At 40.6% G+C, this 18,153-nt stretch overlaps 1 protein-coding gene across 3 annotated transcripts; it reads left to right on the top strand.

Annotated features, from left to right (window-relative positions):
* The first annotated feature begins 10,911 nt into the window (after positions 1-10,911).
* On the top strand, positions 10,912-16,609 carry LOC118809781 (cardiac-enriched FHL2-interacting protein). 3 transcript variants are annotated; one of them, XM_036573347.1, is made up of 3 exons: positions 10,912-11,028; positions 11,152-11,242; positions 12,715-16,609. In XM_036573347.1, exon 3 carries the CDS (start codon positions 12,799-12,801, stop codon positions 14,917-14,919), a length of 2,121 nt encoding a protein of 706 aa, XP_036429240.1. In that variant the 5' UTR covers positions 10,912-11,028; positions 11,152-11,242; positions 12,715-12,798; the 3' UTR covers positions 14,920-16,609. The 3 variants fall into 3 exon arrangements, with proteins under 3 accessions (XP_036429240.1, XP_036429238.1, XP_036429239.1); XM_036573345.1 differs by having other exon boundaries at positions 11,149-11,242; XM_036573346.1 differs by having other exon boundaries at positions 11,140-11,242.
* Positions 16,610-18,153: the final 1,544 nt, after the last annotated feature.

Raw genomic sequence — 18,153 nt, 5'->3', positions numbered from 1 at the left:
ATGGTTCTTTGAGTGTTCATGGTTCTCTGTAGAACCATTTTCTTTACTAAGGAACCCTTGAAGAACCGTCATTATTAAGTGTGCAGGCTTTCTAGCAGATCAGTGAAGAAATCATCTAGTAGATGTGCTGTAACTGTCACTGCAAATGACGACCGCTGCTGCTTTTGTTTTGAAACACAAGCCTGTTGATGTTGGATATGTGATCTGGATTTCTGCCTCTGCAGCCCCTCAGTGTGTGAAGGGGGATTTAGCTGCTTGCACAATACGGCTCTTCATAGTGTCGTTGTCGGCTATGGGCCAGTGTCCTCTGGGCAAAAACAGCAGGAGCTTAATTAGACAAAAGGTGCTGCGTCCTTCAGAGGCTGCATTTCAAGGCCGACTGCATCACAGCGGTGCGACTAGTGTCCCATTTCTAAGGCTCCTTCATATGTGGCTGAGAAATGTGTCCTTCATTTCCATGGCAACGAAGGATCTAACAGGTGGATCCTTCGCCAGCCAACATATCCTGAGGTTCACTGTGTGTCGGTGAGGATTTGAGAACATGGTGGCGTCAGGAGAGGAGCGAACGGTGGCTGAGGAGACACTCTCAAAAAAATTATATATATATAAATATAAATTTTGGGTTTAAACTGAGGCGAATAGCGAACGATACAGATGTTAAAAAAGCCAATGTGGTCTGAAGCAAAGCTTACGCTAATGTTTCATTTTGTTTTAGGGAGCAAAGAGCTGACAAAGAGACACATCTACAGCTCTAATAAATGGATAAATCAAAGTGATGTAGCAGTAAGGGCAGGAACGGTGTCCTTCGAAGGCTGTGTTGACCCACGAAGGCTGAACTTTGCGTCACAGCACTGCTGTTCCCGCCCTCACCGCTGCATCACAAAACGCTGTTCTATAAAGATGGAGCCAGAAACTGATTTCAGTTTTATTTTTCCTTTATTAGAGCTGGAGATGCTTCTCTCTGTCGGCTCTTTGCTCCCCAAAACAAAATGAAACCTTAGTGTAAGTTTTCTTCAGACCACATTGGCTTTTTTATCATTTGTATTTTTAGCTATTTGACTCAGTTTAAGCCCAATATTTACATTTAAAGTGTCACCTGTTGGATCCTTCGTTGCCATGGAAATGAAGGACACATTTCTCGGCTGCATATGGAGGAGGTTTCGAAATGGGACGGACTAATCGCACCGCTAGGACACAATCGGCCTTCAAATGCAGCCTCTGAAGGATGCAGCCCCTGAATTGGGACACAGCTTCAGTGTCAGGTCCATTTAGTGAATTAGTCGACACTTAAGGTATTCTTTCACTGCACATTGCACCAGAACCTTTGGCACTTGACTACTGGAAATGTGCTTATTCTATTGGACTTCAGGCACTGAGCACTGAAGGTTCCAGCTGTTTGGTTTTTGCTACCTACTCAAGATGGTACATGAAGGTCTTCTCTCCTGCCTTTGGTACTTACAGCTTAAGCTAACAACCATTTAGCAAATTATTGACTCTTCCAGGTGAGGATAAAGTCACCAAGCACTACACTCCTTAAAAAGATGGTTCTTCAAGGGTTCTTTGGTAAAGACGATGGAACACATAAAGAACTGTTTGCAAGCTTAAATGGTTCTTTGCATGGTAAAATGGTTGATGAGTGAGAATTTGTCACCACTTTTCAAATGTGACACACTCTGGATATTTAAATTCACTCCTAATGATGTACAGCTTTCTCACTCTTTATATAATCACCACAGCTCTGCTCATAAACAAAAATGTCCTAATTTTCAGAAATTCCTTACAATTTTTTGAAAAAGTATGAAAACTGAAAAAAAAACATTTGATTTATTTTATATGTGTTTGCAACAAAAATTGATTATATATTATATTATATTATTATATAAACTTTTGAACAGTTGTAATTATTAGCTTACTTTCTACTAGTTTTCAAGAAACAAACTACATTTGAAGTTGTAACAGGAACTGTGAGTGAAAACACACCACTGTAACTTAGTTACAATGCGTAAACACTCTTATCAGTGTAGGAAGTGTGAGCCACGTTTTTCACAACCTGTAAGACAAAGCGAGTCACATCAGGCCACTGCGCTGCCTCTTAAACACAGACAGCTCAGCCGAGTTCAGCTGGAAATAATTCAGTCTCTGTTCTGTTGAGAGTGTTTGAGCAGTCGCTAGTTCGTTCCAGATCAGTCCTACAAACAAATCTCAGTGCCTCCATAGTTCAGGAGTTCCTAAACGTCTTTAATGCCAGTGCTCAGGCTTCTCCTGAGAGCCTTTAAATACTTTATAAAGTGAAATAAGATATAAACTCTTCAAAACGTCCTTAAAGTCATGAGAAACTGAGTGTACAATATTAAAAAAGGTTGTGTGATAACAAAATTGTGTTCTTTAGCAAAGTTCAAATTAAACACGGAAGACAATATAATAAAAGATGGCTTGAAAATAATTTAAAAGAAATATCCGAGAACTGTCTGGGCGTGGCCTTATATTCTAATAAGCATGTGTGATTGACAGTCCTCAGTCCAACACTCCCAGCTTGCTACAGCACTGAAGCAGAGCTTAACACAACAGTGCAAGTCACATAGAGAAATGACTGAAACGGGCTCTAAACTCTTTAAAGAAAAAGTTTTTTCAATGGTTCTTTAGAACCATGAACACTCAGAGAGCCCATTGAATGATCAAAGGGTTCTTTGCATCATGAAACGGTTCTTTAGATTGATGGAAAATGTGCATGACTGTGTTATAGATGTCTTTAGTAAATCTTTACTAAAGAACCCTTCACATGCCATCATTTTTAAGAGTGTACATATACAGTAGACCACGCTGTGTCTATTCACTACAAACATCATCCAGCTTTTTATAGAGAACCTTAAAGAAGGACTTTATTCACTTTACTGCTGGATCTGCTTACGGGGAACGCTGGGGTGACCAGCTGAACAAAATGATGACAGGCAGACCTGAGCGATATATACAATATGTATTGTGTGGCCAGAAGAGCACGTTTAACCTGCTTAGACATAAAAGATGGAATTAGATTTCCTGGGGCTTCAAATTTTCAGTCCTATTCTATTCAACACTGTGCTTTCACAATTAGAGGTCAGTGCAGGACTGTTCTTCATTCCCACCCACTCCCGCAGAAAATCTCAATAATTTGTTCCTGCCTGCAGCTGAAAGGTTTTGTCCCACTCCCGCCCGCAAAGTTCTGTCAAGGCGAACTGAAATCCAATATCTGACACAGTCTTTTCACAAACATATTGTTTTCTGCTGAAATAACTGGTCAGTCATGGTCATCAGGCTCACTGTGAGTAACTTCAACTTCAACTTGGTGTTTTGCTGGTCACCTGTGGCTGTCTGACTGAAGGCTCTGAGCTACGAGAATCTGCGAATTGTTCATCTAATCGGCTGCGTTGCAGCTCTTTAGAACGATTTCATTCATTTTAACTGTTTTACGTTTAACTGTTTTATGCTAGATGTTACATGTCTCATTTAAATGTGTTGTATTATGGTTTAGTAGGTTAGCTCTGTACTCTGCTTTCAGCATTTTCACTGGACCTTCACCAGGAGATGACCAGTCATCAGTTGCAAACGGGAGTATTTTGTGCTTCTCAGTTTGACTGGTAGCTTGTGCTGATCTAAAATGCCTCAGCTTCTTCGTGACTCTCTCGTCACCACACCGTGACTTGCAACCCACAGTCTGACAACTACTGCTGCATTGGTTATTTTTGTTTCAGTAATCTCTAACCTTCTACTTCTACTTCTGCCAAAATGCTTCTATGTTTTGGACCATGTGGTTTACTCTGCCAGCTTTTGGGTGGTCATCATTTTAACGGTTACTGTGTCATTTGGGCTTGTGTTGTTGGGCATAACATGGAAAACATTCATCTGAGAAATACAGAGCCAGAGTGGCTGCAGTTTAAACAATGGACTTTAAATGACCTATGCAATAATTCCAGTACTGTTCAGTAAACTACCAAGTTTGTGCTGTTTCCATTAGCAAGAGGTTGTCTTATACACTATTTACTGAGACAAGCTTTATAGAAAACTGATAAGATCCATACCTAAAGAGAAAATGGTAAAAAAATGAATGACTTTATATGAGTTTATATCACAATATCTACATTTAGAGTCAGTTATTCATTCAGCCTAATGAGAAACTGTAGAACAGACTCGGTTTATATCACAATACCTACATTTAGAGTCGGTTATTCATTCAGCCTAATGAGAAACTGTAGAACAGACTCGGTTTATATCACAATACCTACATTTAGAGTCAGTTATTCATTCAGCCTAATGAGAAACTGTAGAGCTGACTCAGTTTATATCACAATACCTACATTTAGAGTCAGTTATTCAGTTCAAATGACTCTTATTTTGTATGTGTATGAAAGGTCACACTGTTAGCGTAGGTCAGAAGAGAGTTTTTGCCATGTAATCTTATATATAACATATATATACTGACAAAAGCCAAAAACGAGGCAATATGTTGCTCCCTGCTGTCAACAGTCCAGCAGATTCGGCTTGTCATTCAAATTAGCAACAGTTAGCAACATTACTTGTTTAGCTTGAGACGATAAGGTGTGATTAACCGAGCCGTTAATGTCTGCAGCTCTTGTTAATTGCAAAGGCCAAGGTTGGGACAACGGTACAGCTTTGTATCCCAGCTGCTTTGCATACTTTGGCCTTTCCACAAAGCCTGCAGGGTCTAAAATAGACCGGCTACTGGAGGGAGGACTGATAAAGGAAGGCAAAGTGGCTTTAACGCATGTTTGGGATATTTCTGAGCTGTTACCACCGATTAAAGCTGTCAGGCCACATGGTGTTTTGGTACTGATAAATAATGTCCGAAGCAGCTGTTATCCTGCATGGAAACTGAAGACAGATCAAGGCATTAATAATAATTAATTGCATGTCATTGTGATTTATTGCACCTCTTACATAATTCAACAATTCTGGCTAAAAATACCTGCAACGGACAACAAATTCTATTGGAGTCACATGCTTAATCACCTAAAAGTGTGGATATCTGTTTAGTTTGTCCAGCAGTGATCCCATGTCACTCAGTATCCCGTGTCTTTTACTATTACATAAACATGTTGCTTGCCAGTTGCACTTGTGGCGTTCTAAGAATTGCTGTGGTGAGTTGCCAGGTCTGAGCCACATGTCGCAGCGTCTGGAGGCGCAGCTGCCATCTAAATCTAACTTATCCTCAGTGTACCCAGGGCTCCACTCAGCCAGTTAGCACCCACATCCGTCTGCAGATATTGGTTAATCAAAACTTGATAGAATAACTGAGTCACAAGATGGTTTGTTTACATCTACATCTGCTGAAGAGAGCCGAGCAGGGCTCATACATTCGAGCTCCTGTTTCTGTTTGTATTGCAGTTGGCTGTGATTAATCTGTCTGCCTGTCAAAGCAAGAGGAAGAAAACATAAGCAGATATTTTGATTTCGTATGATGTTGAGACTTTTCTATGTTAGAAGTGACCACAGTGGCCTTAAAATATAACTTTAGCAGAGTAACTGAGATGGTTTTGGTCCCCCTAGACCATCTAGTTGCTCTAATGCTTCCAGAATCTGCCACTGTTGTTGATAATCCAAGCACAATTTTATTAAAAATATTATCATTTAGAAGAGCAGGTAGCATTTTTACTAGCGACGGTAGAAATCCGATATTGGATTATTGGGTTGACAAAATGCTGGATGGGACATTGTTATGGCGAACCATGACTATTAGAGCTAGGCCTTCAATTTGGGATATAAATGTAAAATTTGGTCAAAACACAAGGAAAAAGCTCTATGATGATGCTAACTTCTGTTGGTGACCCTAAGGGGAAACTAGTAGCTCATTAGCACCAAGCTATCTAAGCTGGCCATGTGTTTTGTTGGTTCTAGATTAAACTCAGACATTTGAACCTTCTAAAAGACATTCCATGTTTTACTTAAAGCTTATGAGAGACATTTTATATTATAATATATTTAACCGTGTAGCAGTTTCACAGTGACCCTTTCAGAGTGTCCGCCACTGTTTTCAGTTTCTACCAACCCACTGATCAGGATGCCTCTCCTGTTCTGTGATGTATCTAGAACTTCCAGAAAGCCTAGAGTGACATTTCCTTACACATAATCTATCCTGCCCATTGGAAAATGTGTCACTTCCTAATTATGCTGGTGTTTAATCTAAAGAGTTAGGACTTCTCTACAGCTCCTAAAGCCCTAACCAATAGGACAGCTCACTCAGATACATCTATGTAAATACCCCAGAGAAAGTTCCTGATTGGCCAGTTTTTGGCTGAATTTCAAGAATTTAACCCTTTTGTTTCCATAATAATGACACGTGAGAAATAATATAATACTGCAGTTTAAGTACAAGCAGGGTGGATTCTATTGAATAAAAAAAGAACTAAAAACAGTTAACAAATTTTCTAGTTTCCAGACATTTTAAACCTTCTCTGAAGGCCTAGAAGGCCCAGAGCGTTCCCTTCTGGGATATCAGGGGGAGATAAGAAATGAATTCAATCCGTTTGTGTAATAAATCTAGCCTGATAATCTCACAGAACTGCTCATAGTGCCACAAGCAAAGCAGATCATGTAATAACAATAATCACAGGATAACAGTAGCCAGTGTTAACATGAACACAGTGAGGCTTTTAAAGATTAGTTGGCAAATAGTTTTCAGTATTGGTATCAGAAAAAGAAAAGTGGGGTCGTGCCATGTCAACAAATCTGACAAGATCTTTGATGCATAAAAAAGGTTTTTTATTTAAAAGTAGAATAATGCACTGTTATTTTGTTTTTATTTTATAAAAATATCATATGGAACAGCATACAGAACATGATACAGGTCCTTTGAAGCACATATTCACAAGCATAGTGCCAGACATGCTTAAGTGCCCAGTAACCGTGTCCTTAGTTCACCTTGGAGGTGAATTAGTGTATCAGATTTATCTGGCTAGAATCTCTTTTTAGCCTCATGTAGTTTAAGACTTAGAAAGAGCCAGTAAGTACGCAAGGGCAAATCACTGATTTATTAAGCAGTTCAAGTTCAACTAATTATGGCTCCTAACACACAACGGGATAAGAAGGAATCATTGGCCAATCTTGAAGTATGTGACTGTTCCAGGTTGTTACTGTGATAAATATTCAGTAGTTAAATGATAAATGTTCAGTAGTTAAATGTTCAGTCTCAAATATTGAGTGAATTCATGTTCATTACTCATTTAAAATCCAGCATAACCTTTGTTGGTAAAAACATTTGAAGGCTGCATACATAGGGACTTCATAACACATGCATAAGCACTGAACAATATATTTACTGAATATCCATGAACAGTATGTGCCAGTATTTGCAAGATGTTTTATGATATATTTTATAAAGTGCTCCATTTATAACACTGTTATGATGCATCACTTCCCATGTTATAGCACTTATAGTATAGAGGCCTAGCTAAGAGCATCATATATCAGTTCTATGGAAGATTTGGAATTAGCTGTTCATAAATATTGTTTAAAATAGTACAGTGTTGCTGTATTCAAAGCTTATGCATGTGTTATGAAGTTCCTATGTAAGTAGCCTAACAATTTATTTAAGTGTGATACATTGTTGTCGTGATTTGCACTATGAATACATTGTTGCTTTAGAACAAAATCTCCCAAAAAAGTTACTAAAAAACTTTAATGCAATTTTAATGCAACAAAATTTTATTTAAATTACTTTTGACTGTTTCCATTCATCATAAAACTCTGACACCATAAAAGAGGCAGCTGGCAATTTTAAATTATGTAAAAAAATGAAAATGTAGATGCAAAGTTTTGGTATTTTCTTATTTCTTTTAGCGTTTCTTATGTATATAGCCTAACAATTTAATTTAATTGTATAAACTATATAAATTATACATTACATACATTATAATGTATATAATATTCTATCCCCTTATACTATACCCTGCTTCTCATTTATCTACCTCAGACTCACTAATGTATGTTCAGTTGTACACATTTACATTTATATATATATATATATAAGAGGGCTATGCCTCACCTTCACACCTGTGTTAATGTGATGTGACAGTATATGTGATTTAAATGGATTTGATTTGATAAATTGTTGTCTTAATTTGCACTGTCACAGTTGGAACAAATCCTTTACAGTAAAATGAAAAAAAAAGTTTTTAAATTTCAGTCAAAGTTTATGCAGTTTTGTTTTATTCTAAGTCATTTTGGACTATTTCTATAGGTCCATTCATCATGAAATTTTGACACAATGTAAGTGGCAGCTGGCATTTTCAAATTATGTTAAATGACAAAAATGGAAATGCAAGGCTTTGATCTTTTCATGATCACTACTATAATCTGTTGTTAGCTACTGCAGGACCAAATGATCCCTTTCCATGATTCTTTTCAAGTGGTCACTGTTCCTGATTTGCTCTTGCGTAGTTACTGGGTTACTAAGAAACCATAACCCTGATGTGGTAATCAATAAACAGTGGAAAGTGAACGGCTGAGCCCAGGGCCCCCAGCATTCAGGGTTCTCTGCGGGCACCGCTCGGGCCAATGGGTCAGACATGCCAGTACATGCTTGCCAGCAACCAGTCAGCCATTCTCCAGTCTCCAGTGGCTGCGAATGATGGCATGCCCCTTCAGCTGCGCATGTGTGGACGTCCATCATCTCAAATGCACCATGCACATCTCTGCTACCACCCAGAGCTCCAGGGGGGAATTTGCTGTGGTGCTCCAGTTGTCCTATTATAGCCTTGCCTGCTTGTTGGAATAAGACGCTGTGGGGACTTGACACAAGAGCCTTTTGGAAACGGTCAGACTCGGTTGCTAAGGGTGGAGGGCCATCTGCCTACACCCCTGACCTTCCTGACTGGGAGGTGAGCGCTAGCAGACAGTAAAAGCTCTCTAGTTCCGTCCCATATTCTCCCTGCTGACGCAGCCGAAGAGGGAGCGCTACGCTCTACATGTTATACGGGGACTTTCCCCAGTGGAAGATATAGTGATAGTGAGATAAGTGCAGGAATAGCCTGGAGGGACTCGCACTATTTCACTGCATTTCTGTGGGATCCATATCATTATATCGTCTTTCTATAGGTCAAATCTTTTGCTGAGAATCAGTGGATACTTTCAGCTCCAGCAGCCTAGTTTTGCTCTTGTGTTCAGCAAAGTTCTCAAAATATTTAATACTACTAATGTAATTGATAGCTGACACTCCATACATATACATGGTTCCTTACCTGAAGCTGGTTCTTCAAGGGTTCTTTAGTAAAGACAATGGTTATATATATAAAACCATAAACACTTAAAGAACCCTTGATTAAAGAGTTCTTGCATGGTGAAAGGGTTCTTCAGTTTGATGGAGAATGTGCTGTATATGGTTCTTTATAGAACTTTTCTGAAAAGGATTCTATATTGCAAAAAAAGGCTACAAGGTTGACATCATAACAATAGCAGAACCCTTTTTGGTGCTATATAGAACTGTATACAACACATTCTACATCAATCTGAAGAACTATTTCACAAGGTAAAGAACTCTTTAATCATGCAAAGGGTTCTTTGAGTGTTCATGGTTGAATCTAGAACCATTTTCTTTACTAAAGTTCCCTTAAAACCCATCATTTTTAAGAGTGTAGCAAAACCACTTTTAGTTTCCTAAAAACGTCAGTGAGAACCATTTTTAAGGTTTAAAATTCGGAATTGGACATTTTTGCATTATGTGAAGGTTCTTCAAGGTTCTCACAAATCTCTTGCAAATATGGCTCAAAATATGCTTAAAACTATATTCACAAGATATTTGTGAGGGTAAAAAAACCTTAAAAAAACCTTCAGATGATGCAAAAACATCCTATTCCACTTTGGGACTTTTTTCAAGCTTCAAAAAGGTTCTCATTAAAGTTTTTAGGAAAACCAAAAGTGGTTCTGCTATGCCGTCAGGTAAGGAACCATTTTCATGTGTTCATTCTCAAGATTTTATGGCTGTCCTTATCGATTACATCAGCAGTATTAAATATCTTGATGACTAACTGAATAATCTGAGAAGACCAAACAATTCAAATGGACTGAACCATAACTAACCATGCATAGTTTTTCAATTAGTCCAAAGTCCAAAAGAAAAAGACAAACTAGGAAGCCTTAAATAGGCTTTTTTGGCACCTTTTCAGTGTGTGGTATCAGTGTAGGTCCTTAAGAACCCTTTTTTTGGCACCTTTACTTTTAAGACCACATTTATACTTGCCAGATCAGCAGAGAGGCCTTTCTGTGCTCATTTTGAGCATCCGAGCTTTGCCCTGCGATAGATTTGCTGACATACGAAAGGTGTGACAGAAAGAAGAGCAGAGCCATTACTGTAAGAAATACATGACGCTGGAAATAGAGCAGCATAAATAACATGGCATGGTACAGTAGAGTTAGAGCAAGTAGGGCAAAGTCTGACGGCTGGAATCAGCTGCACAGTTGGAGAGAGTTAAAATATAAATTAAAGAAAAATGAAGATGAATATAAATACTCACAGCTGAGGGGCTTATTCACTAACAGGCCATTGACAGGAGTAGGGAAAAACCTGAAAAGCAGAACTCCATTCATAAGAACCAAGTAGGTTCCAGCCAGAGAGGTTTATACTAACAAGCATGGCTAGTGTGAGTGCTAACCAGGCCTAGCCTCTCATGGTAATCAGATTCCATTTGCCTCTCATTCCTCACTTAAAGTTGTGTGACACTTGTTGGGATGATGCAAGGGGCTATATTTGACTCGCCTGTTTGCAAGAGACAAATGAGTCACTCGCCCAGCCACCTACACCAAAACAGCCCCAGTGTCCAACAGGGAAAACAGGCAACCGGCTCTGGCTCTGAGCGAATAGCTGTTGTCGTCTCTTTTGGGGGCCGGGTGGTAATAAGCGGACAGTAATAGCGCTTATGCGCCCAAAAACCAAAATAGCAGATGACCGTTTCCATTTCATCTGCCTGCCACCGGACACCAACTGCGCTCTCCAGCCCCTGCCCATGCTACTACTGTGTTTGGGCTCCTGCATCTGTTCCGGTAGGCTGCGTTTTTGTCCGCTCTCTTTCGTACCTGGATTTTTACCTTAACCTTCAATCTGAAAGATTCGAGATCCTGTGTGGTTTATTGGTCAGTGCTAACTCAAAACAGTGTCTCCAGCAGGGGGCTTCTGGGAGAGCAACTGTGAGGATTTCTGTGTAAACCATCAATGGACTTGTTGCAGGGTGGAATATGAAGAACCAAGATGTAAAAGGTAAATCAGACACACTTATCTTTAATATATAATGACCACCTGATTGAACACATTGAGCAGTTGTCAGTACCTATGTTTATAGTTCTCCTAGCAACATAGTACTTTGATTTGAGGCCTTTGATTAGACACTAGATAAGAACTGTAGTTGGTATATAGTCGTGAACTGGATTTAATGATAATGGGGCAAAAATGGGATTAAGCCTAGCCCTGGACAACACTTTCCTTTGAATGGAGAATCTCTAATCACAATGGTGTGTAGTCCAGGGCTAGGCTTGATCTCTGCCCATGGTCTGTAAGTACATGACTCAAAAAACTCTATAAATATGGTTAAACTAAATATGGTATGACTAAATATAGTTTCAAAACCAAACCAAACCAAAATGGTATGCAGTCCAGGACGAGGCTTAATACGTCTAATCTTCTAAAATGTGGGTTTTGCATTCTGTGACAATTCCATAATGAACAGGCTACCAGAAATTGTCCAAAATTACCTAGAATAAAATATTTTTCCATTGTCTTCCACGAGACTTAAGTATTTTTTTCCTTCTCTTGTAAAGTCTTGAAAGACCTTTGAAAAATATTTTGAATAGATGTAGGCTTTTCTTGAGGGTTTGCAGGACTTATCACCATACTGTAGTTCTTAGTTACATTTAAATAACAGATGGAGGGATATCATCCAGACGGCAAGTTGATATGAAATTATGAGCACTGGAAAAAGTGGTGGTGTCCAAATCACCTTGGCTACTTGCTTATGGCTCATGGTTCATACATTTCTCTAGGGATTTGTCCTTGGTCAGCACTGGAGTTCTGTCAAGATATCTAACATACAAAATACCAGCTCAAAGCCAGGTCCTGCACATTGGAGAGCTGTATATTTTCTGTGGAAGTTGTGGTTCAAGTTAGAGGATGAATATGGGTTAATAAGTTATGAAGACAGTTTGGTTTAGTAGGCCATAAACTCAGTAGCCATGGAAAGATCTGTGTGGGTTTGTCATGCCTCTCTTAGTTTATATCTTGTTTAACACAGCATAGATATTCAGAGAGGATTTATATCATTTGTGGGCAGTTTTCAGAGGCAGTGGTGCACACAACATAGAAAACTATATACATATTTTCCAACACTGACATCTAGCGTCAAGAAATGATGCCTATTTCAGACCACAGGAGTGAAGGATGAGATTTTTGCCTCTGCACCATGTAAACCTTGAGCTATTTCGGTCAAGCCCAGGGATTGAAATTGCGTGTGCTTATCTTCATCCTTGTAGTCATGACTGGTGCACATGGCTTGTGTGTTGGGAAAAGCAGAAAGGCATCCGCCCTCCTCTAAAAATAGCTTATGTTTGGCATGCCGTATTTCTCTGCACTGTACTTATCCACGACAGCTACCCACATACCTTAAAAGAAGGTTAGAAGTTCTGAAAAGAAAGCTTACTTGAGCAAGTTACTCAAATATATCTTTGTCTTTTTTGTAGGAGAATCGTGGTAGTGAAAATTCTGGTCATGGCAGCCTGAGATGTTTCCAGCTTCAGCCTGAAGAACAGGACTACATATTCATCATGAACTGCCTAGAGAAACGACATGTGAGCCATAAAGCAAACATGCAGCACCTTGGCTACCTGGATAGCTTTATGGATGAGACGGATCGAGAGGTCATGAACCTCACAGACCGCGCCTTTAAGAGCCTATGCATCGGCGATGAGGCCATCTACAATGACTCAGAGTTCTCACCATCACCAGTGAGCTGCCACAAGCCGCTTGCTGAAGAAGTGCCAAAAAAGACTCAAGAGAACTCTTCTTTGGCTGTCAAGAAGCATGGAGCTCACCCTCTCAATGGTGTTAATAAAAGTACATCACTATTCGCAGCATTCATGGCTAAGAAAAATGGAGACACCACCAAGACAATAAATGGGGACTCGTGGGACAAATCGGCACTGCTTAGCATTCAAAGAGAACTGTCAGACTTTTCATCAGATTTTCAGATTTCCCAGGTCAAGAATCATCTAAACCCCTCAGAGAAGAGCAACAAATCAAGCAAGGACACAGCTACTCAATCAGGGAAATCAACCAAAGGCAAACACAGCAAATCCAGCAAACTAAAAAAACTGAATTCCAAAAACTTCTTTCTCCACAGCGAATTCAGCCCATTCCAGTCCTGGAGGGACCTAAATAAGTTTCCTTTTGGATTGGAGAACATGGAAATTTTCCAAAGCAATGGCCCACCTGAATGGTATGATTCCCCAATTTACAAAAAACTAACCATGTCACACAGATCACATGTTCCAGAGAAAAACAAGGAGGAGATGTGCCAAAACACGTCACTTCCAGCTGTTCAAGATAACCCTGAACCCGAGGTATCACAACAACCGGCACAGACTTTGCCAACAGTGCCTTTGAAAGCAGAAATCCACACTAAGACTCAGCCTCAAGTTTTGCTGCCATCTTCTGGATCTGAGCAGAGGTGTCAGTCTGAAGGGGACCATTGTGCCCCCTGGAGGAAGAACCGTAACAGGGCAAAAAGTGCAGTCCCTATTGGTCAGCCCCTTATGAGCTCACTTGTCTGTGAACAGACAAAAGCTGAAGATGAAGGTGTACTACCGAACAAGAAGGAGGTCAGGACAATGGAAGAACAAGCCTCCTCAAGTTCAACTCCGTTTAGCATTTTACACCTGCTAACTCCGGTCATACCCTCCAGGCAGGGGACAGGAAACTCAGAGGTCCTTCAAGGTGTTTTCTCACCATCTACCCTTGATTTACCACCGCTGCCTGAAACAGAGATGCGCCCTTCACCTGAGATCAAACGGGAAGGCTACAAATCCATGGCATCAAGTCTGCTGTTCAATCTCAAGGACAACAGAAAACGGGTCAAGGCGATGTACAGTCCTCCGAGGTTCAAAGGTTTAGATTCAGCAGACCAAAGCAAACTGTCTCCGCTGATTGAACAGGTCATCACCAAAAGTGCTCAGGAGGTTCCAGAGATTCCTGAAGCTAAAATCCCATCGCCTGTTCACCAGAAAGTCCATGCATCATCAGTGCGTCTTCTTCCAGAGAGTGCAGACCAACCAAACTCTCAGAGTGGACATATAAATGGGGTTTTGCCAGATGACTTCTTGGCACTAAGTCTACTGCAAGCTGGCTCTCCTATTAAACCTCTGAAGTCAAAGAGCTCTGCAGCTAACAAACCCACATACCCATCTTTAAATATGTACCGGAAAGCTAGTCCTGACATTAAAACCATGAGTGTTCCTGATTCTCATCCTGTCACAGATAAAAACACTAAACAAGGACATTCACCTGAAAAGGATGGTAAAGAACTGCAAAGAAAACCTAGCATGATTAAACCAGCAACACATCGGAACAACCCTGCTGACAATACGAGTGAAAGCACCCATATGAACTATGCCAAGACTAAAAGAACTGCAGGAGAAGTACAGACTGAGAACGCTGTAAAGGAAAAATATCCCCTTGCAGTTGTAAGAAAGCACAACACACGATCAGATGCACTGACACATTTGGTTAGCAGAAATCAGGACAAAAAGGACATAGGAGAACTCAGAAAGGTAGAACAAAAACCTGTCAAAGATCAGGAATGTCTTAGAAAGGAGCCAAAACATAAACATTTGTTTTCTGCAAGACAGAACAACTATATCAAAAAACCAGAGATATGTGAGCGCAGATGATGTGGAGGAAGATGATTATGGTGGAGAGGGGCGTAGCTACCACAGTAGCAAAGGAAAATAATGGCGACGTACTCGTAAGGAACTCAGGAAGTTCAAATGTGAGGGAAGAACGGAAAAGTAAAAAGAACGTAGGTGTGCATAAAGCTAAAGAAATAGTTGATGGAAAACCAGATTCAGGCTTAGGTGAAAGTGCTAAAAATGATAATTTCAGCATAAAAGACTATACAAATGTTGTGGCTACTTACCGTGAACAAAGAGTGGCCAAAAATGATGCTCAGTCTATGAAGGGAAACACGTCTGCGAAAAGAGCTCTGTTTGCTACAAAGGAACAAATGCTCACCAAGACGGCTGTAGCGCAGAAGAAAGAGAGTATTGTAATGGATAAGTATGAGCTAGCAAAAGTTGCATTGGAGGAAGTGATTGCTGAGCGAGAACATAGAAAACAGCAAAGTCAAAACATTTTGTCCACCAGTAGAGGTGATGTTAAGGGGCAACAAGCTTTAATCATGCAGGAAGACTACAAGCAGGTGAACATGTCAGCAGCAAGTCAGAAGGACATGTTAGAAAGTGCTACAGGAGACAGGAGAGGAGGTCATAAGGGCATTTCTGATTTTAAACCTAGAAGCCAAATCGTTCAAAGAATGCCAGAAAGGGATACCAAACATGGTGAAAGTCATGTGGCTGAGGTAAATTTAGCCGGGCCCTGTAAGCAGGAAGGTGCTGCCGAGTACCGCCAGCATGCAGCTGGACAGATAAAATATACTGAGAGAGACAGATCTGGCAGACATAGACGACAAAGTGAGACTGATAATGTCAAGCCACTGGATAAGGTAACTGAACATAATAAAAAAGAGCTTAAGCCTAAAAATATAAGCCCTGTGAAAGAGAGTACAAGAGTTTCTATTACTGACAGTAACACTAGGCAAGGTGAGGAGTCGGCTGTTCAGAAAAAGAGCACCTCTTCCAGACCAGAGGTTCCTCCTAGAAGAGGGAGAGCAAACTCGCAAAGTGAGGAAGGTTTAGTATGTGAAACGGAAAGAAAGGAAGCTGACAAATCAGTTAAACACGAGGAATCAATAAGCAGTGAGGATAAGGTGAAAGTGAATTTACCAAAGGATAGAGGACCCATAAAAGGGCACGTGTCAGCCCTTAAGAAAAGATTTGATGTAGAAAAAGGAGTGCAAAGCATAAATGTTCAGGATGGTTTGACTGAAGCAGAGGGTCCCAAGGATGACCCTAAAAGGAATAAAGTAAAACAAACGGGATCGGATGTTTCAGAGAGTGCATTTGAAAATGCATCAACAAGACATAATCTTGAAGGAACATGGACAAATTTAGAAAAGGAATCTGACAAAAATTCAAAACTACCAGAGAGGACAGACAAAAAGACAGATAGAAAGTGTGATTATGCTCAAGATTTTGAAACTTTCAGAAGTGACATGACAATGGAGAAAGAGGATGTGAATAAAAAGGAAAGTGGATTTGCTTTGGAGGTTTCACGGGAACCAGATGCCAATCAAAACCAATCCAAAGATCACAGTACAAGCTCTGTCAAAGAGCTTTCAGGTGGCCCTATTGGAAAGTCAGATGCAAAAAAGATAAAACCTGACAGTGAATCTCAAAAAGAAGTCCCCACAAAGACACCAGAAACCTCAGAATCACTGAAACATGGTACTGCTATGTTGGACAGCATCATAGTTTATGATATTCTTAACCAACCTGAATCACCGGTAGATGTTAAAGAATTAGACCAAGGCAACAAATTTTCTAATTCTTCAAAGGAATCCTCCTTTTTACACAAAACAGAAGAGTCCCTATCTCAGCAGAAAGATGATTTGACAAGTCAAGCAAGCAAATTTGAAGAGAACCCAGGGCAAATGAGTGAACCGTGTATTTCTGACAGGGTGGTTTCACCTCCAAGTGATGTGGCAAAAGGAGGGTGGGTGCACTCTTTAAAAGAATCAGCTAGAAATCTATCACCGGCATGCCAGTCCAATCCATCTTCTCCAACAATGGGGAAGCCTTCTTTATTCAAAGTGAAAGACAACAAATTTAGTGCATCCCCTGTTACCAAAACTGTAAGACCTGTCCTGCACAAAACTGTCTCTGAAATCTGCCAACCATGGTCTCCAAGGGGAAGCTTAAGTGGGTCTGAAAAGGGTGAGGATGTCTTCAAGGACTGTGTAGAAGTGCAAAGTCCAACCATACTTTCTCCAACTCCACCTTCGACACCTGCCAGAAGCCCCCAGCCCAACCAGTTGTCAATGCATCCATTACTCCTTCCAATCTCTCAATTCACCACAGACAGGAAGGAGATGGACAGTCTCACAGTGCCTGATGAGGATGAGAAGCGATCTGCCGTGAGCTCTGTTTCCGAAGGGATAGAGAGCTGTGGAACAAGCACAGGAGATACCGTGGAAGAGACTATATCCAGCACCGCACCTGCAGAAGACACAGAGGGTTCTATCAGTGCCACTGTAGACGGATCAGAATCCATCTACAGTGGCACTGATAATCAATCTCAGAGCAAACCTCCTGCTGTCCCTCCGAAAACAGAGAAAGCCTTGCGTCGTGCCATGAAGCTGACCACAAGGAGGATCCAGAAAGCAGATTCCAAAAGCAAACCAGAGCGCAAAGGCCGGAGCAGTGAGAGAAGTGCTAATCACAAACCTGAGAGGAGACATCACAGCAGTGACGGCAGATCAGACCACAAAGTGCACAGCATTGACCAAAGCGCTGGAGAAAACATCAACGACAAACTTCTGTCCAAGGCTCACCGAAGTGAAAGGCACACCAGACAAGAGAGCCACAGCAAGGAGAAAGATGCTAGTAGGAGACAACATGGCAATCAATTCAGGAACCAAGATGCAAAAAACTGCATCAATGGAGAGCAAACTGGAGAGGAATCCAAACACAAAGGTCAGCTTGATGTCCAACGGAATGTAGATGCCGATTTTGAAAGACCGGGTCGTACAGGTGTCAAATGTCTGCCTCATAAGTTGGATCGTCGGGCTCAAAGTTTGGATAGATTCCTGAATGATAAACTTGAACTTAGCCCTGTCTCCAAAATGAACGCTGAACCTTCAAAGAATGTCCACCCTTCAAAGAGAGCACCTTTGCGTCAAAACAGCGCTGAACATGCGTATCCTTCTACCAACATTGTAGCACAGTCTTTCCCAATGACCCAACGGAAGCTTTTGCAAGATCCAGATTCAGGACAGTATTTTGTTGTGG

Source organism: Colossoma macropomum, unplaced genomic scaffold, assembly GCF_904425465.1.
Source record: "Colossoma macropomum unplaced genomic scaffold, Colossoma_macropomum, whole genome shotgun sequence".
Classification (NCBI taxonomy): Eukaryota; Metazoa; Chordata; class Actinopteri; order Characiformes; family Serrasalmidae; genus Colossoma; species Colossoma macropomum.
Note: the sequence above shows the minus strand (reverse complement) of the source record. Positions and strands in the feature narration are given on the sequence as shown.